General features: G+C 39.4%; 2 protein-coding genes across 2 annotated transcripts in view; one reads left to right on the top strand and one right to left on the bottom strand.

The window, feature by feature from the left end:
- Positions 1 to 2,595: 2,595 nt before the first annotated feature.
- Positions 2,596 to 9,790, bottom strand: LOC139741387 (ubiquinone/menaquinone biosynthesis C-methyltransferase UbiE-like). The gene is made up of 7 exons (XM_071651969.1): positions 9,610 to 9,790; positions 8,187 to 8,336; positions 7,547 to 7,798; positions 6,717 to 6,823; positions 5,692 to 5,780; positions 4,145 to 4,256; positions 2,596 to 2,716 (listed from the first exon to the last, which is right to left on the bottom strand). Exons 1-7 carry the CDS (start codon positions 9,788 to 9,790, stop codon positions 2,615 to 2,617), a joined length of 993 nt encoding a protein of 330 aa, XP_071508070.1. The 3' UTR covers positions 2,596 to 2,614.
- Positions 9,791 to 9,835: 45 nt separating this feature from the next.
- LOC139741414 (HEAT repeat-containing protein 6-like) overlaps positions 9,836 to 26,074 on the top strand; it is a 92,533-nt gene continuing 76,294 nt past the window's right edge. Inside the window, exons 1-15 of the mRNA XM_071652000.1 lie at positions 9,836 to 10,024; positions 11,157 to 11,261; positions 12,009 to 12,149; positions 12,744 to 12,859; positions 13,472 to 13,586; positions 14,224 to 14,319; positions 16,168 to 16,403; positions 18,053 to 18,296; positions 18,696 to 18,895; positions 19,658 to 19,787; positions 20,644 to 20,743; positions 21,528 to 22,068; positions 23,918 to 24,083; positions 24,830 to 24,928; positions 25,811 to 25,945. Coding sequence (XP_071508101.1) covers positions 9,860 to 10,024; positions 11,157 to 11,261; positions 12,009 to 12,149; positions 12,744 to 12,859; positions 13,472 to 13,586; positions 14,224 to 14,319; positions 16,168 to 16,403; positions 18,053 to 18,296; positions 18,696 to 18,895; positions 19,658 to 19,787; positions 20,644 to 20,743; positions 21,528 to 22,068; positions 23,918 to 24,083; positions 24,830 to 24,928; positions 25,811 to 25,945 — 2,589 coding nt within the window. The 5' untranslated portion in view covers positions 9,836 to 9,859. The remainder of the gene's footprint in view (positions 10,025 to 11,156; positions 11,262 to 12,008; positions 12,150 to 12,743; positions 12,860 to 13,471; positions 13,587 to 14,223; positions 14,320 to 16,167; positions 16,404 to 18,052; positions 18,297 to 18,695; positions 18,896 to 19,657; positions 19,788 to 20,643; positions 20,744 to 21,527; positions 22,069 to 23,917; positions 24,084 to 24,829; positions 24,929 to 25,810; positions 25,946 to 26,074) is intronic.

The following is a 26,074-nucleotide window of genomic DNA, read 5'->3' on the forward strand; positions in this document are numbered from 1 at the left end:
ACCTGACCTTTGACCCTTAACCTTTGACCTTTGACCTTCTGGCTGGGAATTTCCAAGAGAATCTCCATTAAGTAATACATGTACATATATTAAATTTTAAAACTATTGTCAAAACTAATAATGCAATCATTGTATATACTAGTATATGAGGGAAATAGTAACATTTTGAGGAGTTGACCTTGACCTTTGACCCTCTGACTATTGACCCATGACCCCTAAATTCCCTAGATAATCCCTGCCAGTCAGTACATGCATATGTACCAAGTTCCATGAAGATACATTGAACTATTTGCGAGAAAAGTGATATTGCAACATTTTCACCTAACATTTGACTTTTTGACCTTTGACCTTATGACATGAAACTCTCTCTGAATAATCTTTACGCAGTAGTACATGAAGTTTCAAGAAAATAACTGTGGGCATTGCATAGATATGGGGGAAATAGCAACATTTTTAGCATTTGACCTTGACCTTTTGACCTTTGACCGCTTGCCAATGTCACTAAAATCCACTCAACTAATTGTCCCATCATACATCATCCTTGGACCAAGTTTGGTGAAAGCTGCTTCATCCAGTTTTGAGTTATCACGTAAACAGATGAATTTTAGGATTTGACCTTGATCTTTGACCTTTGACCTCTGTCTGATTTCACTGAAAAACTAATCAAGTAATTGTCCCATCATACATCATCCTCCAAGAAAGTTTGATGAAATTTGCTCCATCCAGTCTTGAGTTATCGCGTAAATGGATACAATTTCATGATTTGACCTTGACCTTTGACCTTTAACCGATTTCACCCAAAATCCAATCAAATCATTGCCCCATCATACTTCATACTTGGACCAAGTTTGGTAAAATTCCAGTAAATATTACTCAAGTTATCGCGTAAACAAAAGCGGACGGACGTACGTACGGACGGACAGACGGACGGACAACCCGAAAACATAATGCCTCCGGCACCACTTCGTGGCGGAGGCATAAAAAAAACCTTTCGAAACAACCAAAAACAACAAACATCCATTAAAAAAATGTAATGGGGCAAGATCTGAACAGGCATTTTGAAGATGTTTGAGAAAACACACCACTGTGGGCAATCTATATTAACCTGTTCCTCCCGCAATTCTCCCAGGGGGCTCCAATGCCCCCAAACAAGACTCTTTTTGCAGGTCCATAGAGAATGGACAGGTTGGTAATCCACCTTTGCGAAAGCAGTCAAGCGGTACATGCACATGCATCCCCTTTCCAAGGTCAACTACATGTAGCATCAAACAATGCAAATATTGATCGGGTGTGTACGAGTTATGAATAGAGTGTGCACTGATGGACTCACGATCGTAAGTTCTTTTTTTCTACACATAAGAGGCACCAGAATAGGGTCAGTGAATGCAAAAATCTACTGAGCTCAGCCTTGATCGCTATGTACACCTTCATACGAGTTTTAGAGCAATATAAGTCCACACTACATTGGAAAAAGGGCAATGAATAGCGTGATGCAAGCAGTTTTCATACAAAAAGAAAACTGATATTAATAGGAGAAACTCCAATCTTTCTCCCAAAGCCATTTTTCTTGGAAGCATAACACAGATAAACATGAATTTAGGCCTAGAATACAGGTACTCTTGTCTACATTTTGGGAACCTGGAGTGGTATACCAGATTCCCATAAGGAATGGGTTAAATTTGAAATCCTTGATCCATCAGGACTACACCTGTCTTTTTATTAGTATGATTTTCATACATCTCTTGCAATATTTAGACACTGTGTAATTAATTTGTATGTTTATGCTGGCACAACAGTATCACACAGTGTTATACCTGTACACTCTTTGACAGTAGCCACTTCAGAAATCAATACACAATTATTGATTTAGAAGACAAGCCAATGATCCTGGTAGTAAAAAACAAACAAACAAACAAACAAACAAACAAACAAACAAACAAACAAACCTTGTAGCTAGAATTCACAGCTTCTAAGTTTAATCATTACTGTAGTACATAAACAGAATGGAAGTTTCTGTCACATTATTTTAACAGACATTTGTATTTACTTCATGAAGACTTATGAAGACAGCACATCAAAGATTATCAGCCACCATATTTCACTCACAAGGACTAGCAGAACATGACAAAATACATTCAAAACATGTACATATGAATTTTCTGAAGACATAATTATTCAGTCACATATACTTGCCCTACATACCTTTGACATCTTCACAGTTCTACTTGGCATGTTGGCTAGACAAGCTCTTAAATCGAGCCGTGCACTAAGCAATTGTTATGTCCACTGTTGCAGAAGCCATCAAAGAGAAAACACATAATGGATGCACTCTACATTTAAATGACTCCACTAAAAGTTGCACAAATCAAAATGCTAGTCATCCTGCACAAGCTCTTGTCCATTGTGCATGCCGGCTATTAAGATGTCTTGCACCACGACACTCTGAAATGAGGCTCGCGACTGTCGGAGACCTGGCAGCAGATGACACTACACTTGGGCACCCACTGCCTCACACATCTTCCACTTCGTGCCCTGACTTGGCTAACAATCGTCATTGTGACACCACAGCCTCGCATTCTAGCGTCAGCTGTCCAACGCATTGTGGTTGAGGGAGCTATAGCTTGAAGCCAGAGTGTATCGCAGCAATCCCAAGCGACAGGTTCTCATGCCTCACCAGACTGAAGCCTGCATCACGGATCATCTCAGAGAACTCCTCCTGTCATACAGTAGACAAGATCAGAATTTAGATTGAATTGTGACCGTGCATCACAAAACCAACAAAAAGTCACACCCCTTGATTTTACCTGAGGACTCAAAAGAGGACGCGTCGACCACATCAATCTCGAGTTTTTCATTTTTTTTCTGATAGAGCTTTTCTACTTCTATATTCTTCTACGAAGTTTGGCATCATAAAATGAATTTGATAATGTATTTTTAGTAGTTTTTCTACAACCCTTTTTTGTATAGCAGTGTGATCAGGTATGTCTTTTCATTTCTTAAAAATTCTTTGCACACTCTTCATTTTATACTCTAATAACTTTTGACAGGATAATGCTAGTACTGCTTTGAAAGTTGGCATTAATCATGGGGAAATATGTTGACAGAGCGTGCTCAATTTCAGCTGATAATCCCTTTATTGTTGTTGCTCCAGTGGTTTACATCCTGTTTTTTGTCCCATTCATCACACAGCTAGCATGGTCTGGTAAAGATTAAGTGCTTGAATAAACCCTGTACTTCAGAGCCTCTTTTCTCAGTTCACACTTTTCCAGAGTGTGTGCTTTCTCTCCAATACTTAGATAGGTTAGGAGAATCAATTTGAATTGAGTTATACATCACTTTAAAGCTTAGAGTCTGCTCTTTCAGAATCTGACCTTTATTAACTAAAAAAACCATTTATGGCGACATTTTGCTGGTTTTGTGATGCAGGGTCATTATTAGATGATTTGATTAAATGTGACTGCTGAGAAAGCATTGAATGCTTATAAGCGAGCAAACCATGGATCGGCAGCTTTGAGTACCCTCATCAGAAGGAATAGGCAATGAGCATAAACTGTCTTGCCTTGGGGCAAAACTGCTACAGCCAGGGAACTCAAACCAAGGACGGACATCATGACTGATAATCCATGGTCTTATCCCCTGAACAGCTCCTAGATAATGTTCTATGATTATACCCCACTTTACTGTATAACAAACAAATCAAGATATCTTTGCTCTTGACAGAAAAGTGTTTACTGGCTTTGTATGTAAAAGTAATACCACCAGCCCCACAGTCAAGAAAGGTAATGTATAACGATATACCAGACAGGATGTTTTGATATTACAGCTGATGTGAATTCTCCAATTATCCATATTTGGTTGAATATCAAAACTGCATACACACACTGAGACATACAAATAATCATGTACAAGTATGCACATAGGATAATTACATAAAATGATCTATTGATACATTATAGTTGGCATTAAATCTCTACATAAAAAAGTAAACCCTATATAACGATAGTGAAACAAAACAAGCAAACAACAACACATCTTTGTTGTCCTAGTATTCTTCTGTATGACAGAAAGAGTCATCATCCTCAGCACGCACAAACTAGCAGTAACACATTAATGACCTATCTTTGCATGGTAGAGCAGAGCTTACCTGATTAGGGAATTGTCTGATGCTTTCCACCAGGTATTTATAGGACTTCCAGTCACCAGCAATGACATCACCAAGTACTGGGATCACATCAAAGGAGTACCTGTCATAGGCCCTGGGGAATATCAATGAATACAGCAGCTTGATGGGACAGCTTTATACAAGTAGTTCCAACACTGATATATAAAACCCTTTAGCAACTGAAGATTCTGTACATAATGAACTATGGTTCCTTAAGGTACAGCAATACTGCTCTCATTTTGACAACTTTCTAAATGATTTAGAATAGCTCACTGCATGTTTATTTTTGTCTATTATAAATTATGTTTATTTGAAAGCCTATTAAGACTATACCAAGAGAATGGAGTGTCACAGAAGTAATTCTGACATACTTTCATTGACCTTTGACCTCTCTATATTGTATAAATCTATACAAAAAAATGGTAAGGCATAACAATATTTTTACAAAATGGACAGGCGATTTCGGGCGTTTTAAGGAGTAAGAAGACGGGCGGTTTCAGGCAGTTCAGTTGCGAAGTGGGTAACATTACAAAGTTGGGGTTTTTTTTGCAGTTACTCTCTGTGAATATTAAGTGAAAGATAGTGTGATTGATCTGCATCAATATGAACACCAAGTGGAGGGCAATGAATTATGAATAAGACCAAGGGGGAATGAAAGAGAGGTGAGACATGGGTATTTGTTCAAACATCATCATGTCACTGCCACGAACTGGCTTCTGCTCAGTGGTAATACCACTGCCAGGTAAGCAGTAGGGGATAGAGGTTCAAATCCCAGGCTAGTTCCTTCTTTTTCCCTTTTCATAATATAGATCAAGCATACAATCTTATTAATGGAGAGTAACAACAATAACAAAGAAGAACATTTCTGTGATTACACTCTCACCGCAAGAGAAATTCCCTTCATTCCTATAAATGCTGTTCTATTATTAAATGTGTTTTTTCTGTCCATTTGATTAAAATTTTCTTACATCATAAAGACAGGTTTTCTAAAGTGAAATCTTAAAGGGTGTGTACAGTTCTGGTCGAGGTGTAGACTTAGCTTTTAACGTTTTGCGAGGTATTCAGAAACCACTCTATGAGATGTCAAAGAGCATGCAATTCTAAGGGGTATCAAAAGTTTATGTGATGAAAATCGGTTTTGAATTGGCCGAGATATCCAAAAACAAGGTGAAACAAAGAGATCCTAATAAAGTTGTGGCATGTCGCCTTTTATTATTAGCACTTTTTTGGATATCTCAGCCATTTGAAAACCAATTTTCATCAAATAAACGTTGAATCCTTCTTAAAATTACATGCTCTTTCATATTTCATAAGAGGCTTTTCATTATCTCACTTTGGAATGTTCAAAACAAGAATTCCTACCTCAACCAGTACTGTACAGTCCCTTTAAATGAAAATAAAAAAACCCAACCAAGTAACTGACTGTTACGTCAATATACAAAATATTCCATTATCTTGGTGGAGAAAGATAACTCACACTAGGTATAGACTTCAGAAAGAATTGGATAATGCTACATTTTTTTCCTTACATTTTCAGAAGTGGATTTTGAACCTCACTGAACTCCAGACACAGAAATCTCCCTCCTGGTTTGAGTACCCTGTAGGCCTCATCAAGAGCCTGGAAAACAAACATTGGTACAATAATTGTTGAAATGGTCCAATTAAAGAAAAAACCACAAACCACATATATTCATGTTTTGTTATGTTTTTGACTAAGTATATCTACAGAAAAATGGAAGACTACAGTCATATTTTAGTGCAAATGCTTATAAAGATCATTCATGGCAACACAGCATAACCAGCGAAAGTTGCATGTTGTACTTCCTTAAATATGTGTCTCTTCTATCAAAAGGGGAAAAAAATTCATTACTATCATTTCATTTTTTTTGGAATAATAAATGTCATATCTGTTAGAATGATATGTTATGTAAACAATGACTATAACACATACAAACAAGGGAGTGTCCTTGCTCTGTTTTACATACAGAGAAGAGTACATATGAACTGACTGAGGTTAGGAAGTGGGCAGCAAATGAAGAGTTTGAATGCACAAACAGATTTAAACCATTTTCACTTTTTTTAAGTGAAGTCAGCATCAATAGAGAAAAATTAAATCTTTTTAATGATACTGCACTGGGCTTATAACAAGAAATAGCAAAAGATATCAAAGATATCACTAAAATTGTCACATACATATATTACAGCCATTTTTTGTTTCTTTTTTTCAGCAGCTTTAATCTCACATATCTCAAACTGATCTGTTTTTGCACGTAAACTCTACAAATATTGTTAAACTCTAGATGATACTGAACATCTTATGGTGAAATTGATATGGTACAGAGAGCCTGCAATAATCTTATGGTTTATTGTATCCTGATTCTGCACTTGCATACTTCTAAAACAGACCATAATTTCCAAACAATAATGAGCCAGAGCATCTTTATGCTTGGAGCCATTATGGGAACTTGAACATCAACAGCAGTATCGTGATGAATATGTAGTTTGAAATGCTGAGTAACTCAGAAAACCATTGGATATTCTCCTAGATTCTTACCGCTTCCACTCTGGTGACATTTCTGATACCAAACGCAATGGTGTACGCATCCATGCTGTCATCAGCTATGGGGAGCTCTTCTGCATTACCAACCACCCATGATATACCTGACGAAATGGATGAAAAATATGCAACAAGACAAAAATGAGAAGAGATACTTTTATTGCACTACTTTTTCAGGATGTTTGATTTTCTGACACATATTTGATTGCACCTTTTTATGCAACAAGGCCCTAAAGGCACATTATCCAGAATTGACATGGACCATGAGATGATGAGAAACTGTGGGAGTCCAGTTTTTTAGTGTTTACTGTATAAGCTGTTATTTTCGCAAGGGTTAATTTTCGCCAATTTTGCAAATCACTGTTGGACCGCGAATTTAACAACACACGAAAATGTCGCCCATGCACTGGTGTAATAGTGCACTTACGACAGCTTCATGTCAATTCACAAAAACAACAACTCGTGAAAATGTCCATGACCTCCTCATTGGCAAAAATATCTATATGCGAAAATAACAGCTTATACAATATGTATCAAGAGCAAGTACAATGAGACAATAGGCACAATCAGCCTGGCAAAAGGTCAAGAAGTTTAAGATCATGAAGTCTTCGCGATTTTTTGTTGTCCGGTCACACTGGCAAAAGATTGAGAAGTTTGGCGGGGTTGGCACAGGGGAAAATATCCCTAGTTGGAGTGGGAAGCTTCACAAGAAGTTTCGCGGGAACTTTTGCACAAAGTTTGCGGTCACACTGGCAAAACTTCGAGATCTTAAAGATCACGATCTTAAACTTTCGATCTTTTGCCAGTCTGAACGTGCCTAATGATACCTTCATAAATGCCTCTCTGTCCAGCCCTCTTCTTTCCCACTTTCAGCATGTTCTCGTTGATGTCACACACTGTCACATGATGCTGCTGGGAACTTGCTCCATCCTCTCCATCTCCATTTTCTGTGTTGTCATGGAGACCAGCACTCCCAAGTTCAAGTTCACTGACTCTGATGTCTTCAGACCACTCATCAGTAAAATGGGGGTCGTCCTTGAGGTTGTTGATGTAGTCCAGAAACCTGAAGGCTATGTCTCCTAGAAATTCCCACAAAAACAATGGCAAATAAAATATATTTGAAATATGGCATCTAAGAAACATACAATCTTCTATAAAAACAAACAAACAACAATTCCAATGCAGCAAAAAAAAAAAAAATCGGATGACATACACGTACATGAATGACAAAAAACTAACAAACAAGCGAATAAAAATCAAAAGGCAATGCTGTACTACATGTACAATGTATACCCCAGCAAACAAACATACAAGGACATAAAAGAAACAAAGTAAAAACAAAACAAAACTATCCGATGGGTCACGAATCCATAAACATAAATCTAGCAGTACGAGAATGTCTCACATCACAGGATAGCTTTACACTCAAGATCCAACAAGGATATTTATTCTCACTGTTATTTATACCTGTTCCTCCAGCCACATCAAGCAGCTGGGTGCCAGGAGTCGGCTTGAGGACGTGCATGAAGTAATCTTTCCAGAGACGATGGATCCCAAGGCTCATGGCATCATTCATCACGTCATACTTCTTGGCTACATTGGAGAACACCTGGTGAACTGCATTTCAAATAAAGACACATCTAGCAATGTTTTGTTACCATTTTCACTGTCATTACCTGAATGAATTCATACATTATATCTTCAGAGAAAAAACCTGCATTAATGACAAAATTACATACTGACATTCTTGTTGCTGCATGGTAAACTATGGCAACATACCTCTCTGCTCTTTGATACCAAGATTTTCAATATTATTACCAGATTACTAGCTGAAGATCAGAAACATTTCAAACTTGTATCAAACTTTTCATTCTTAGTTTTAGTAACGTTAGCAGCATTAAGTTTATGCACGTTTGTTGACGAAAAATGACATAATTGGCTTGTTGATTGGGGTCACTCACAAGGAAGAGGAAAACGAAGGTCATTATCAATGTTATTTTTGTATTGTGTTGACCACTGGTTCCAATACCAGTAAATTTACCGGTACCTTATTTTTTTTTTTTTCTAACAAGGTAACAACTAACATTTTACTTTTCTACCAGTTTTTTCAAGCTCTTTGTCATAAAATCATAATAGATCTACCTTTTATAGGATTGTGTACAGCTCTGTTCGAGGTGAGGATTTAGCTTTTAACGTTTTGCGAGAAATTCAGAAACCACTCTATGAAATGTCAAAGAGCATGCAATTCTACGGGGTATCGAAAGTTTATTTGATGAAAATCGGTCTTGAAATGGCTGAGATATCCAAAACCAAGGTGAAACAAACAGATCCTAATAAAAGACGTGGCCTGTAGTCTTTTATCATCATGACTTTTTTTTATATCTCGGCCATTTGAAAACCAATTTTCATCAAATAAACGTTGACTCCTTCTTAAAATTACATGCTCTTTCATATTTCAAAAGAGGTTTCTCATTATCTCACTTAGGAATGTTCAAAACATGAATCCCCACCTCAATCAGTACGGTACTGTAAATTTTACAGTCCCTTTATTATAAGCATATTTTAGTTTTACATATCATAATACATTGGCCCTTGCAAGTGATAACTTGTGTGCCTTATCCTATGGGCTATGTCCTTTGCATCACCAATCTTGTGAATACACACGTGGTACATAGCTAATATTCACTTTGAATGGAACTTTTCGAGCTTGAAGGGACCTGCGCTTGCAAAGCGCTGATTCATTAGGGACAATACGCGATATCTAGGACTACGTGGTGGCAGTCGAGCGGTTTCTCCATGTTCTCCCCGGCCCCGCCGTCCGGTCCGCCCTGCAACACCAGCAGCGCGGCGCTGAGGCGATGCCGATGGTTACACAATTTCTCGAACTTACCTCGTTCAGTTTTCTCTTCTTCGGACACTTTTTCATATCCAAAATGAGTTTCATTTGCCTGTTGTTCTGAAGACTCTGAAGTTGTGTAACAGCGACTCCCAACGACTCTCTTACTCGCGTTCAGAATCGCGTTGCGATAATGCAGAATGCACGCTCTACAAATTCTCATGGGCGCTGCCATCTTGAATACCACATTGACAATCACATTACATTGCAGTATTGCTGTGGAGTGGATTGACACCGTGCCGCGATGGACCGCAGCTTCATTTCTGAAGAACGTCAGAAATTTAGGAGTTGCTGCGCCAAACTTCGACAGCTTGTTCCAGCTAGAGATGAAGACACTCGAAAAACATTGAATTCACTGTTAGATGAATTAAATTCTCTTGATTACTCGATACATGGGCTGATTGACGAGGTAAGTGAATGCGAGACTGTAGCTAGTATCGGTCCGATGCGTACATTTTCGTGTAAGCAAGTTGTAGCGTAACAATTCCACAATCCACCCAGTTCCATGTAGAAGAAATTATAGAAATACATGTCATAATTTAATAAACTTATGCAGACATCATCACAATGACTCCTGTAAGAAGGCATTACCCAGCAGTACATTGTCATGATATTTTGTTTTCTTTGTTTATATTTTATTGTAAAATTTATGTTTCTTTTTATATGACTCCAATAAATTTAATTTGTATCAAATGTTTAATTTTATGTAATTTTAACTTTTACGCTTAGTTCAGTAGACAGGAAGTATCTAAATTTATACGCATTTGAATGGATGCTCTCAGATCAAGTTCATGAATTGTCATTTTTATAGACTCTTTATGATATAAATGCTTACATGTATAGACTAGATTTAAGTGTTTATATCATATTATTTTCCGTTTATGTCGTCTGGAGTGTTGAGCTGGTTTGCATTGCACTGGTTGAATTAAGTGTGTGTGTGTGTGTGTGTGTGTTTTACGAGATTTTTTTTTGGGGGGGGGGAGGGGACGGGGATGATTAGGTTGTCAATACCTGTCCTTCGTCATTTCAATTAAAGAATACAAATGGTGTGCTTTGCAATTTCAGACCCATTGCCAAATGGCAGAATAAACTTTGTATGCTTTCCATCTAAATCAGTTGAGGACAGACTGATTTTGCTACAACACACATTTCCCATCTTATAGACACCTGCCCGAGTATACTCGGGACTCGTCCTCAACGGGTTAAAAACAACATTGATTTCAGTGATAAGTACTGAAATGTTTCATACTAAATTCTCATGACACTTATAGTTACATGTAGCTTACTGAATGCAACTTTATGATATATAGAAATCATAGATATATGTATGGCATTAATTTTACTGAGTATTCTAGGATGTAGCTATGAATTTGTTAACCGAAAAACATACACAAATTTCTAACACTACTGAAATTTAGATTTATTGAGGAACTCTTGACACCTTGTATACATTTTCTGTTTCACATAAAATGGCATAAGCCACTTGTTAATGCTGGATTTTTATGCCCATCTTCATGATTCTGACCGTTCTCAATAACCAGGATGCAGGCCAAATCCTATGCCAGGCGTGTCGTCTGGTCCCTCTCCATGACAACCTCTTGGTTACCAAGGTGTGCCAGCTCATTGTCATCATCACTCATCAGAAGGTGAGATGCACCACCATTTGAAATTTAATGAAAAATGTATTAATTTAAAATCATGCAATGTTTTCCTTGTATAGTACTTGAATGGATCTTCATGTTTAGATTCTGAGGTGACAAGTAAATTGCAGCGTTTGTTCTACAAAGGAAATGAATGTCATTTGTGTTTCAGTTCTTATCTCGCAGCAAAATAATGTTTTTCATCGTTGCTGTGTTACACTGTGTGCCAATACATGCAAAACCAACATTGTGTTAATGATTTATGCAGTTGTTTGTAGATATTTGTAATCATTTTTAATGTTTTTTTTTTTTCATAAATATGTATTATCCTTATCATGTGTGAGGAGCTCATAGTCAAATCAAATGTTCTTCCTTCATGGCTTTATGAATTTTCAAAAAATTAACCAAAGTGAGGCATTTTGTGAAAACATTTTCTTTTTGTGTGTGTTTGAACTTTTCTGAAAAAAAAACAAAAAAAAACTTAATTTTGTTGTTATATGGCTAGAGAATTCAACAGATCCATGTAACTTCTAAAAGATGTCATTCCACCACTTTTCTCTAAAAAAAGGTCATGGATGATAGATGCAGTAGAGGCTGATTCAAAATGAACCAAAATGAACTGCCAATAGAAGGTATGAATTCAATCAAAGTAAGCTAGTGTTGAAGTTATGCATGATAAGGTTTTGTATGAAAGTGTGCAAAAATCCAATGTGTAGCTTGAGAAATACTTTGTTCCTTCACATCACGTGTTAGGTGAAGCTGTCAAAGCCGACAGTAGGAGCCTTGCTGGAGTTTGTGGTTGGAGTGAGCAAACAGTGTGTGGAGTGGATGCTGCCTGACACTCTCAGGGCTCTGGGTGCTGTCATCTATGAGAATGGATCAAAGTGTGAATCTGTAAGTACATTTATTGATATAAATGAAAGACTGTAGTGAATGTGGACACTACAACAGTATTGCATCTCACTAGAAACAAAAAAGAAGAAAAGATTAATGAAAAGTCAAATGTACATTACGACATCTTAATTTCATTTTACTATAGGCAATCCTCGGCATTAATCTTTTGGTTTGGGCATTTTGTTGTTTGTACGCTCAAAGTTTTGTTATGATTGTTTGATGTTCCCAGAAATTAAACAAACAATTAATTGATAAAAAGCAATGAACTAAGAGAGTTGGCTGTTCTCTCTGTGGAAGAGCTGTTTTATTCTGAGCATTCACATATTTTCACTGTACTCTTACACAGTTTCTTGAACTGTCCTCCACAAAAAAAAATTGCCATTTTTTTTTTTTTGCATTATACTTCATTATACACAAATGGCTTCAAAACTGAGTCTCTCATTTTCATTTGCTACATATTTTGTCATAACCAGCTTTGCTCATATGTTTAGGCAATAGGTGTCTTGTTATTATGACATTCACTCATGCGTATGGTTTTATGAGCCAACAAGAAGAGTGATATTCCTTTCTGTGTTCTTTTTTCCTGATGTCAAGTTTCTGGAGGAGCTGCTGATGCCCTCTCCTCAAGGTTTGCTCCAGAGGATGGTGCAGTCATCAGACCAGGAGGTCCGGCGGACAGCCATCCTGTGCATCGCCAATGCCTGCATGAAGTAAGACTCGCCATCATCAGTTTCTTGCATCTACTGTACACGCTGACATTTAGCGTACAAATGTCTACATGTATGGCAGTGGATCAGACATTTTCACAAGTTATTAACTTCATGTTTTGTGGTCAATTATCATTATCTTGATAATTGCAAGAAAAAAATAACACCAACATAAATTAAACAATTTGATTTCACTACACATTCAGAGGAGATGCCTCAAGCATCAAGACAGTAACAAGAAATCGATGAATGCATCCAAATTATGCATACATTCACTGTACAGCGTACGTAATGAATTGACATTTGCACCTTTTCATGAATGTTGCCAGCCCTGACAAGTTGTCAGTCTGACAATCATCACCATAGTAACAGTCAATGACTAGACTTTCTCAGCCAATCAAAACCAAGGATTTTACTGAAATTGTCAGAGACTTACAACTTGTCAGGACGGACAACCTGCACAAAACGGTGCCCTGATTCCCAATGCCACCTTTGCATTTAAATATATGGGACTATTCAAAGTGAACCTGTAAACACGGGCTTGTGCCATGAAGGGGAGTGTTCCATCCTCATCATCCACCTGTTCATTTTCTCTATATTCCTGTGGCCCGCAAGGAGCGACGACGGACAAGTCATTGATGAACGTCTGCTGAGTCTCAGTTTTGACGTCATGGTCACCAGCCTCCATGCCCCAAAGCCTGCTGGATGTGATGACTACACACATGTCAGGGTTTGTAATCAAACCTTAACTTTGTAAACACGTCACCACCGAGAGCTACTTGCACTCAGTGACAGTGGCCTTTTAGCTTACAGACTCTTGAAGAACATTTCTCAGCAACTTACTTTGTATGTGACATTATCCAAAGTGGAAACCATCATAATGCAGTAGCCTTGTCATAGAAAGATAATTAAGATTGAATTCAAGATCATACTGCCTTAAAGATTTGTAATTGGAAGTGAAAATGTGAATATGTTTATTCCCTGTTACTACATTTTCTTGAAAAGATTAAGTTATCAACCAGCTGCCTAAAGAGACAAATGTTTCCTTTGCAATGAAATTTGCCCAGTCACTTCATAAGCTGTTCTTATAGCTGTTATATAAACATGTTTATATTTTAGGAAAAAAAAGAAAACATTGTAATGTCGCTAAATTTCATTGTAATGATCTCAACCCCTACAGTGTGAAACATTTTCATTAAAATAACAACAAGGGCAAAAACATGTACAACCTCTACAGTGAATTTTGAAGAACTTTTAGGCTCAAAGAAGGTTTAAAGAAAGTGTTTATGCCTAATAAGCAGGCCACATAGTAAGTAGCCGATTATCCCTGTCTGACATTATACTGCAATTTTTTATTTGTATCACAGCTGTTGCTGGGAGTTCTTCGGGGTCTTCAAAATATTCTCTCAGCTCAGAAGAATATCCATCTTGACCAGCTTGGAGCCGTCTTGGCCGCATTGAAGGTCAGTCTGTGTAATCTGACCAGTTGTGTCCATTGGTTCTGTGGGTGCTATACTGCCACCGCAAACCATAGTACTGTAGTAGAATGATGTAATTATGAGTAGTAGTGCACCAAATTTAAGTTTCCTTGCAGAATACAATCACTACTGATTTTTCTTTCTTTCCAGTCAGAGAAGATCCTCTTCCTTTTTATGCCTCCGCCAACGAAGTGGCCGGAGGCATTATGTTTTCGGGTCGTCCGTCCGTCCGTCCGTCCGTCCCTCCGTCCGTCCCTCCGTACGTCCGTGCGTACGTCCGTCCGTCCGTACGTACGTACGTATGTCCCGTTTTGTTTTTGTCAATATCTCAAGAACCGTGAGGTGGTTTTACATCAAACTTGGTATGAGGGTATATCCTGGGGGGATAATACTTTCTTTGGATTTTAGGGTCACGGGGTCAAAGGTCAAAGGTCACAGGTTATTTTGTGAAAAAAAGGTTGAAAATTCATGTTTTTCTCCATATCTCGCAAATGGTTCAAGGTATCTTCATGGAACTTAGTATATATGCTTGTTCCAATGGGCAGTGATTATCTAGGGAAGTTGGGGGTCATGGTTCAAAGGTCAGGGGTCAAAGGTCAAGGTCAACTCCTCAAAATATCACTACTTTCCTTATATTTATGCAATGCCTGAAGTTTTTTTTTTTTTTGTTAACTTGATGTATACATGTATTACCCAATATATATTCTGTGGGAAGTTTCTTGCCAAAAGGTCAAGGTCAAAAGGTCAAAGGTCAAGTGAAAGTGCTGAATTGCACTTTTTCCTCCATATCTCAAAAGTCACTCAAGGTATCATCATGAAACTTACATATTTATGCATGTTCAACCTAACAGTAATTCCCTTTGGAACTGTGAGGTCAAAGGTCAAAGGCCAGGTTTAGATAATGCTATTTTCCCATTTGATACTGAAATTATACTTTTTCTCAATACCTTGAAAATTACTCAATGCATAAAGTTATAAAAGGGTCAAAAGTCAAGTAAAAATCATCAGTTCCCCAAACACCTGCACTCTGACATTTTAATCATTCATCCAATTGAACCTAGTTCTAGGAAAGTGAACATTCAGCACATTTGTGTCAAACCTGTCATTTTAATATTTTGCCAATTGTGTGAAACTGTCATCACACATTGTCAAGACTTTGTACTGTAGACCTATTAGGAGAACCATGCATTATGGCGGAGGCATATCAGTCGCCGTAGCGATATATCCAGTACTGGATATATCTAGTTCCCTCTGTACCTGGTTGCTCTCTAGCATTTTGCAGACTGATCAATTTCATGTTGCTTGATATTCCACTAGTGTAAGAGCACGTAGAGCTTGGCTCTTTGTTTCATGATGTTGTTGGTATAGAACCCAATCAAAATGTTGCAATTAAGGGTTAGATTGAATCTCTTTGAAGTACAGACTTTGAAGTACAGATAAAGACTTGCCATGAATTTAACCAAGTGTCACTCGTTGGCTAATGATTCTAAAATGCAAAACTGATTAGATTTTCATGCGAGATCAATTTCGGTGAACTTCACTTGTTTGTAATTTTATGGATGATGGTATTTTTGCGCAGTGTTCAGTATCTCCCCAAATATCCTTGAGTTATCAGCATTTGCAGTATTCTGTTGAGCACAAAATCAATGAAAATATCCACATTGCAAAATATCCTCTGTTTACATCATTCATAAACAAAGAAAATAAGTGAACAGATTTTTGATTTATGGACATTTTGACAACTTTGTTTGAAATAGGGCACCAACAGTTTATCAATTGGAGTTCATTTTTAGTTATGAATGACATTTCACTTTTTCCTTTCTTTTATAACAGAGTTACTCTCTGTACGGTCTACCAGGGATTGGTACCAACCTTCAGATCCCCTCCACTCTATTTCCATCCTCCCTCTACCAGCACCTCACCAAACCCTCGCCCTCCAAACCCAGTGCGCATAAGAGCGAGGATGGTGGGGAAAATCCAGAGGGGAGGGGAGCAGGAGGTGGAACACCAAAATCATCCTCAGGGAAAAAGAGCAAGAAGAGAGGAGGAAGGAGGCAGCAAGAGAAAGAGTGAGTTAATTTCTGATGAGATAAGTTATCAAGGTTTCATTGATTTAACCCCTGGTGTGCCCAAAGAAAAGCAAGACTGGTGCTGAGATGCCCAAAAAAGTATCTTTGGCCATTAAAACTTAATTTGAGAATGAAAAGAATTCTTGTAGATAAGCCTTTTACTGTTCCTCGCATTATCTTACATTATTCATAATTCATTGTAGTTTTCATGAAAGTTGCCTTTTGTATATGTGTGTGTCACTGACCACAGTTTGCATGTCCATACATGTGCAAGTTTGAGATATTATTGAATGTTTGTGTCTAGAGGTATAAATCAGGATCAGGTGTAACAGGTATGCCAGATTATCCCATGCACACCCAGGATTTGCTCCTCCAGCATACGCACAATGTATACTGTTACTCCAAACTGTTTACTTTTTACTTTGTTCGCTTCAAATTTGGATGCTATGATGTTATCATGATTGCAGGCCTCGAATTAACTGACAGCCACCAACGGCCATGGTTGTCGGTGCCCCTCTCGTTGGCCGCAGTGCCTTTTTTTTCCTTGATCAAAGTTACGGCCAAAAAAATGTGCCCTTTTTCTCGTGGCCGAGGTGCCCTTTTAGAATGAAAGTTATTATTTATGACGTATAATATGCCCTTTCTCAAAGTCTACACTTTAATAAGCTTGAACAACTTTACTGATCTCTAATATCATACCTTCAGTTCACTCGCGTCCCAATATATCTGATTCAAACTCAAAGTATCTTTCCGAGATACGAGACGACATGTACGTACATGTACGCCTGACCGGCTTTTACCGTCCCGACTGCCTCCGCAGCACAGCGGCCATAGAGTTACTAGCTAGGCAGCGGCGGGCTGGAGCAAGTGGTCGCAAGCCATGCTAAAAAATGCCAGGCCTGTCGGATGGCTGCGAGCATTGCCATCTCTCTCGCTCTGCATTCATGCCCGCATGCTCAAAGCAAAATGGCGCCGGAAGTGCTCCAAAGCGAGCGCGGCGTATGCGTTGAGAACGTACTGTATTACAGAACCTACATCGTATTGCGTATGGCCTACTGTCTAACGTCGTCTGATGCAGAGAGATCTTACGTGTGCGTGCGCTGCTGGAGTGTAGCAGCACGGTCGATAGCATACAGCTCTATGGGGCATTCACATCACGTATAAACACCCAACATGCCCTTTCCAATGTGGCCTTGGTGCCCCTCTGACTGACCTAAGTGCCCTTTTCTTAATGGCCTTGCCCCTCCAAAATCCTATTTCAAGGCCTGTGATTGTTGACATGTCTTGTTGAACAGGTGCAAAGCAGATCATGTTAAATCTTCACAAAGAGTGTACATTCAAAGTGATACTATGCTGTTTAGTTAGGCACCCAAAGGTAAATACATAACAAGAAACAAGGGAGAGTAAAAAAAAAAAATCATGATAATAACCAAAACATAGCAATCTCCAGTACAAAATCATTAGGCATCAATAGAACTTGTGTAGTCTACCTAAACCTCTAAGAATACTGTTAAGGAGGTTTAAAAACTCCCTGAAAGCAAGCACGCATATCTGACATTTTTGTCCGACATGTTTTACAACCCAAAGGGAAGATACATAACGTATGTGCAAGAGATGTCATGAAATTCCATCACATTTTTACCACACAGACAATCCAAGCAAATGGAGAGACAGGCGGAAAACTCCAAATCACAGGGGGTGAGGACGGCTGATGGCACAGACTCCGATGGCTCTTCCAGTCAAGATGCGCTTTCCTTCTGGCCAAACTGGGGCCGGGTTAGCAGCTCAGAGTCAGAATACTCAGACTCTGAGGGAGCACAAGTCTCCAAACTCAAGTCTGCCTCATCAAAGGTCCGCCAGGCGGCCCTGGGATGTCTTCACAGTGTAGTCAAGGTGCTGTGTGCAAATGTAAAGTGTAAATTTCCCCGTTGCACATTAGAGAAGTGAAGTTTTGGCTTTGATAGCAAGACAAATGTTCATGAATGCAGTGTATGTTCCTACAGATAGATTCAAGGCAAACACATGAGCAAGAAATAAGAAAAACAAATTTTTGTACATTACCACTCTTCTTGAGAAATTTGAAAGAGAAATTCACCTTTTGATTCCAAGACGTTGTAACAGCTGAAGTAGCAAAGTCAGCTGTTGTAAGTGTAATAAATCCTCATACCAAAGTTAGACAATTCATGGTTTTGTTTAATCTGGAGATCAACAATCTTTGTGCCTGTAATATGGAAGAAAACCATCAGCAGCAGGAAGAAAAACAAATAATGTCCAATGTATTCCTGTACACAGAACACCGACAAGAGGCAGATGTTTGGCTACTGGTCAGCCTTCATACCAGATGCCCCACCCGGCTCAGGACCCCACAGTCCCCAGACCCTCTTTACTTGTATGCTGAAAGACCCCGCCCCCAAGGCAAGAGTGGCCAGTGTAGCAGTCCTTATGGCATTACTGGATGGCTCCAAGCAGTTTCTCATCGCAGCTGATGATCGGTAAGCTTAACCTGGTCTTCTTAAACATCACAGCAAGCTAATGACTTCGTAAATTATTTCTTCATAAGTGTAGCTTCCTGCTGTACAATTTATTGGAATATCTGTTACAACTCATCAATATTTTTTTTTTGTCTTATGTAAATCTTAACTGAATTCATGCATCAATTGACTCATATTCTGTGAGATATGATCAGAGATTGCAATTGGCATTCTTGAAAAATTAAGTCATCGATTGCAAACTGTGAGCAATACTTGCAAAGAAAAGTGCTGTCAACTCATTTGCACTGCATTACTTGTGCTTCTTAAACGCCGGCAAGCAGCTCCTCCACTGCAATGGAGCAAATCCATAATTTGGCATTGCCATCACTTGTTGTGTTTGCTAGAGTTGCACATGGTTCATGAATAACTCCTTTTTAAACTGAGTATTAGTTTACTTACGGGTACACCCCAGATCCACACCTATCTCTTTGTTTTGTATTTCAGGCAATGTGAATGGGTTTCTCTTGTATGTTTCCAGCATTGCATTTTGAGTACATATATATCTCTTTTATCCTTTCCACTTTGTGACCCAGTTCCAAATATTTGGCTCATGCTATGCTTCTTGTCCCAGTTTTTTGTTTGTTGTTGTTGTTGCTGTTGTTGTTGTTGTTGTTGTTGTTGTTGCTGTTTTCGTAGCCCTTCCTCTCCTCTTGTAATCCTGCAAGCTAAGGATTCCAGTGACTAATTCTTATGACGTACGTTGTGTGTATGATTGCCGCACAGGGTCCAGAAGAGGACTTCCTTCACCCCATTCTCCCTCACCCTGGCCTGTACCATCAAGGAGATCCACCGGAGTCTCCTGCTGGCCCTGGTGGCTGAGAGCTTCCATACCACCATCACTCAGATCATCAAGGTGAGTCTTGTCTCGTAGCAATGAGACAAGGACCATCCCTTGAGGTTTCCTCAAACTCCGTCTCCTGGCTGCCCAGGATCTGATGTACATATATATATAGAGAGAGTACCACAGTGGTAACGTCATAGCCGTTCATTGCCATGGAAACTGGTTCTAAGCAACCTCATGTAGCCCAAATATCTGTGAACACAATAGCTTGCTAATGATGTTCACACCCAGTTCCAACCCCCTACCCAAAGCCTTGTGCAAGGATATCTTGTTTGGAACCAGCACTAGAGCTAGAACAAAGGACTGTGACATCATCACCTTGGTACTCGATACCATTTAGGGCCATGCCAGCTCCTTTGATGTAAAGATTTTGAATATGAACATGTTCTCTTTCAGTGAGGAAAATTACCAAAATGGAAGAGAAGTACATGGCCATCATTATACATGCTTTTTTCCTATTCAAGAAAAGAGAGCATATCTGTAGAGAATAATGTTACATTATTTTCTTTCTCTCTCTTTTTTTTTTTTTTAATATGTAAGTTACAGTAATTTATCAGAGGAATTCAAGTAAATCTGTGTATGTCTTTAGTGTATGATCAGATACTGAAACAGAATCAATGAGTTGACTTTTATTGTATAAGCCAGGAGGAAATCTCATTTTTGGCAATTTTGTCATGAGAGTGTTTTTAAACATTTGACTCAAATATTTGTATAAGCTTGAGCTTTACTTGACACTGAAATCCTATATTTTGCAGATGATATTTTCTGTTCTTCTGTAGGTCCAAGAATCTGGGACGTGATTTCATCTTACCTCGTGGTATTGTGTCTTGTTTGTTTATTCCTTCATCATTTTAAACTTCACCCTCAGTGTCTGTCCATGCTGGCCATGAATGTTCCCTACAACCACCTTGAGGAAGGCCTCCTAACAAGGATCATCAGAGGACTTAAGCCCTTCTTCTGTCACAGAGGTGAGCTCTCTGGTCTGGCTTAGAACTTGGAGGAGGAGAGGGGGTTAGGAGGTGTCCTGCTTGAAGGTGGACGGTGTTAGGGCTGACACAGATTTCAACAATTTTGAAGTTTTGTCATCATGCATGGCAGTTTGTAAACCATTCATGCAATACTTCATCAATTAACTCTTTACTTACTAGAAATGGCTGTGCCACCCATTTTAACTGTAAAGGAAAGCTCTGATTTCCAAGCCAAAATGTCTATAGGAACACTTACGCCTAAAAAGCTGATTTGTGTACTACCAGTCACTAAAATACTCATTTATTTTGTATCAAGGGATTATAAAGAAATATGTGAGGTGTTATACTGTATAAGCTGTTATTTTCGCGAATCACTGCTGGACCACGAATTTATCAACACACGAAAATGTAGCCATGCACCAGGTTAATAGTGCATTTATGATAGCGTTGGTGTCAATTCGCGAAAACAACATCTAAATGTCTGTGACCTCCTCATTCGTGAAAATATCTGTACACAAAAATAACAGCTTATGCAGTAACTTGCATTGTCTCACTGCTGAATGAATTATTTCTCTAAATGCTGAAAAAAAAATGAATAGTTGGAATGTGTTACATATGCAATGATGAAAATCATCAGGAATGGAGGGGAGGCCCATCTGTTAACCCGTTGAAGATGAGTCCAGAGAATACTTGGGCAGGTGTCTATGGGAAGTGCGTGTTATAGCGAAATCAGTCCGTCCTCAATGGGTTAATAGTATTTCTTTGCTTTAATTCTGCCACACAGACAGCAATGTAAGGACGGCCTGCCTGACGTGCATTGGGGCCGTCCTGGCAGCCAGCCCTCCCCTCCCAGAGGTCACCAGGCTGCTGGAGAGCAGCGATCCTCCCCGCATGAGTGGCTCCAATACTCTCAGGGTCCTCCTCCAGGCCGCCCAGGCTGAGAACAGTGGGGAGGCGGGGCCCTTCCAGGACAACAGCCCTTTCAACACACCGAGGGAGGAGGTGAACGTCTTGGAACGCTCCCCAGGCTCCACCGGTCCTAACGCCAATGGTCTGTCCAGTGGAGCTGGGAGTGACCCCAATTCCGGACCCCATCAAACCGCAATAAGCCAAGCCACAGACAAGCTTTCATCACTGTCAATGGAGACTGGGAGAGACTCTGTGAATGCTGGAAGTAATGAGAGGACTGCATCCACAGGTGGTTGCCAGGTTACCAGAGGCAGTGGGGAGGAAGGAGCACAGATGTCATGGCTGATCAAGTTTTGCAGCGATGTGTGTCTACCTGTTGAAGTGTCTGAAACTCCATCTTTAAATCAAAGTCAGAGGTAAGGGTAGAGTGGGATATATTCTGATAGGATCTCTTTTTCTCCTTTATTTGAAGTTTCTTGGATGGCATCATGAGTTGATATTTCACATGTATAGATTAGAATCATATAGATATTCTTTTTGTTGCTGTATATTACTGTCCTTTTTTTTAGAAGCATTTAGTTTACGTACTCTTTGAAAACCTGCTGTTTGCTGAGATCAACATCCCTTGATTAACCCATTGAGGACGAGTCCCGAGTATACTCGGGCAGGTGTTTGTGGGATATACGTGTTGTAGCAAAATCAGTCCGTCCTCAACAGGTTAAGTTTTGAAGAGAAACAAAAGGGAAAGCCTGCATTGATAGTTATAAAGTATAATGTTGTTGTTGTTTTTTTCCCAGAATGTCTGTGATATTGCTTTCCTTGCCAGCCCAAATTTTGAAATGATTATTGAAGAAGGAATTTTTATGTTTGATGATCAGATTGCACATTGCATCTTTGATTTCATGGAGATACATTGTACTTATTCTAAAACTTAATCAATATTTTCAAATGCAAAAACAACGGCAAAATTTATGTACAAAGCAAGAAATTATTGAGGACATTAGAGCCTAATAAGACTGGTGTACATACATACTCAAATCATAGAACAAGCAATGCACCAGAAAGTGGTCTTAAAGCCTTACAATCGTGGCGAGTGGTTTGTGCGGCACGGAGACGAACGCAACACGCTGCCTCCCCCATTCTGTATCAAATGTTGTGACACCGAATGAGAATAGCGCTGGCTCAATGGGTCAGCGAACACACACTGCGGCTCAAAATCACCTGACCCAAAACAGTTGTCCGAGCCACGCGAGCTTCCGAATGGACGCACACTCACAGTGCGCATGCGCATGAAGAGAGGCCAAAAGAGCCACGCGTCTTCTGGCCTCTCTTCTCCAATCACCGCAGCTCGCGGTCACAATGTTTGTGTATGATGCGTACACCCACACACACACACACACATACACACGTGTCTCAGTGGCAGCATTGTCCCACACGTTTATGGATATAGCACTGCAGTCTGGCATTGCGCAATTGCATGCACAAACTTCATTCGTTCGGGAGTTTACGAAATAACGTACCATTAGGCAGGGCTCGACACTAACGGTGGCCTGGTGGCCCGGGGCCACCAAAAACAAAAGTCGGGCCACCAAATTTCAAAAAAGGGCAAATTTGGTGGCCCGCCTCGGGCCACCAAAATTTTTTGAAAAGTATGTCAATAAATTCGTAACTTTTTGCGCCGGAAATTAGCAGTTAAATTTGTTCAAAGGATGGATGAAAAGGACTGAATGAATGCCTGAGAGTGAGTGTTGCAAGTTTGTTGAAGTTTATTTATGAGTAGTTATGTCCAACTTCTAATTCTTACTATCATAAATCTTAAATATTTGACTCATTAAAAAAAAAAAGGACTTTTAATGTTTTTTATTGTTTTTTTTTTCGGGACACCAAATTTTTCTCTCGGGCCACCAAAAATTTGAAATTTAGGATTTTGGTGGCCCCATCGGGCCACCAAACAAAAAAGTTAGTGTCGAGCCATGCATTAGGGGTTAGGATCGTCCGACTTTAAGATGAGTTTATTATCATGTCTTTTCTCATAGGAATGTGATATGAAGATAAGTATTTAACAATGTTCGTTTATTTATATACTTATCCATTGATTTACTTATTTTTTCATTTTCTAGATATTCAACCGCAAATAAAACACATCTTCAGAACTTGTCTAGCTTACATAGTACAGAGTAATGGCAACAGAAGAATTGTGCAAAAAAAAACCAAAGAGAGTGATGCATAATCATTACATATGATATCAATTCCCCACCATTCCAGGACTTCCACTGAGTCCCTACCGGTCCGGATCGAGTCTCTGCAAGTGCTGACCCAGCTGGTCAAAGGTTACTTCCATGTCGTTCGCAGCATCCTGCCCTACACCACCCAGGTCATCATAGGCTGTCTGGCAGACAAGGACTCCCAGATACAGCTGCACAGTCTCAAGGTAAGGATATCCCGAGGTCATGTGACTCCTCCCCCTCAGTCAGGTGGTTGGAATAGACCACCTGTACCCCATGATACGCAGCATAGTAGCTACAAATGTATGAGTATTCCTTGCATGAAATAGTCTATCCTCTGCAGGTAATGTCTGGAATATGCAATGCACTCTGGCAAAGTGGTCATCACTTGTCCTCACCCCCAAGTACTCACAATTCATACAACTGGACCCCCCATGGAAGACCAGCATTATTATGTTAATGCAGCTGAATAAGGATTATCCACCCGTCTTGTCTTGTACAGATAGGAACTGAGAACAAACAAACAAACAAACAAATCTGATAGATGAGTTCTCTTCTGAAAGTGCCCAGTGAGATTCTTCTTCTTACGTGAAACATGGCACTGTGCCAATCAGCATATCCATTAACATCCTTTCTTCACTGTCACTTAATAAGAAGTGAATGTGAACCTGTAGTCGCCCATGTTCTGTCACTACAGCCTGCATTTGAGACTGTAAAATAGTAAATTTTCACACCTGTGTGCACCTGTCTAAACTGCACTATGACAAACTTGTGTGTGTGTGTGGGGGGGGGGGGGGGTAGTGGGGGTTCCTTTTGCATTGCTTTTGTTTTTGTTTTCCCCAGAGGGGATTGATAGACTCAACACCAAGAAATAGCAAGCATGTTAAAGCCAATAAGTGCTCTAGTACATGTTCAGTTAAAGATGTTGTTTGCCTGTTATGTACCATGTTAGGTCCTTGAGGAGCTTGGCAAAGCCATGTTGGATCAGCTGGACCAGGAGACAGAGAAGACCAGTGCTGTTAAGCTCCCGGTCCCCCTACAGCCTCAAGAGGTAAGATGTGTGACCCCTTCAGGGAGTATTAAATGTTATATCCCTCATGGGTGTGTCTATGGCAATGGGGGAGGGGTGTCCCTAACAGGAGTAAATGGTTCAGAGAGAATGCCTCTGTTCTTGTGTTGTCATTATAGTGGGTGGCAAGAATTAAGTGCATTGTACTTGTACCGAGAATAACTCCTGGAAGCTTGTTGTTGTGGGGAGGGGTAGGAGAAGATGGAGATGCATTTAGTTCTGCAACCTAATCTTTTTAAATCAAAGTCTGAAGAAATGTTATAAAGTGTATTATATTTCTAGAGGCAGGCTGAAATATTATGGGGTCATTTACATGAAGTATTTATGAGAAGTATTTTTGTGTGAAGTGTCAATCATTATGTGACATTTAGTCTTTCAACATAATAAAATGGAAGAATAAACTGAAACCTAACAGCTATTACAATCATGATATGCAGTCACTAAATCTAGTCATACAGAGGTACAAATTCACATTACGACATTACTATGATACCATTTTCTTGCTGTATAATACCAATTTTCTCTCAGAGCCAACAAAGTGTCTGTAGTTTCAGAAATACAAAAGCTTATAGATATCTGTATACCACATTTCAGCATATAAAATTTGAATTCAAATCATGCAGCTTAAGTGTTTGCTCACATCACTGTCTAGTAGCCCCAATCAACTTCAAGGGAGCTGATAAAATGAGATATACATAGAAAGTGTGATATTGTAGAAAATATATATGAATCGATCTTAATATGTGTTGAAAGTCTTATACGTCACAGAAGAAACAGACTTGAATATGGACTGAACACATAGCAGACCTGGTTCTACATTGTTTCTTAAAATCTTACCCTCTCATCTTGTGGCTATTGCTGCAGGCCCAGGAGGTGTGGATCCCTCTGCTCTGCGGCCCGCTGCCTGGAATCCTCCAGGATTCCTCCAACAGTGTCCTGCAGGCCTGTGCATGTGACTGCATAGGAACTATTGGACCTCAGGTCTTCCAGCTCCTAGAGGTAAGACTCCAGGATCTTTACAATCTTTCCTCTATATCCATTGACATGCAGGATTTATGGCAGTCAGCTTCACATTTAAGTAGCCACCAAGTGTAAAAGCTTGGCAAAATTTCACAAAGTACGACATAT

This window comes from Diadema antillarum, unplaced genomic scaffold, assembly GCF_040938485.1.
Source record: "Diadema antillarum isolate AM-2024a unplaced genomic scaffold, OU_Dant_1.0 seq00000927_RagTag, whole genome shotgun sequence".
In the NCBI taxonomy this organism is placed as follows: domain Eukaryota; kingdom Metazoa; phylum Echinodermata; class Echinoidea; order Diadematoida; family Diadematidae; genus Diadema; species Diadema antillarum.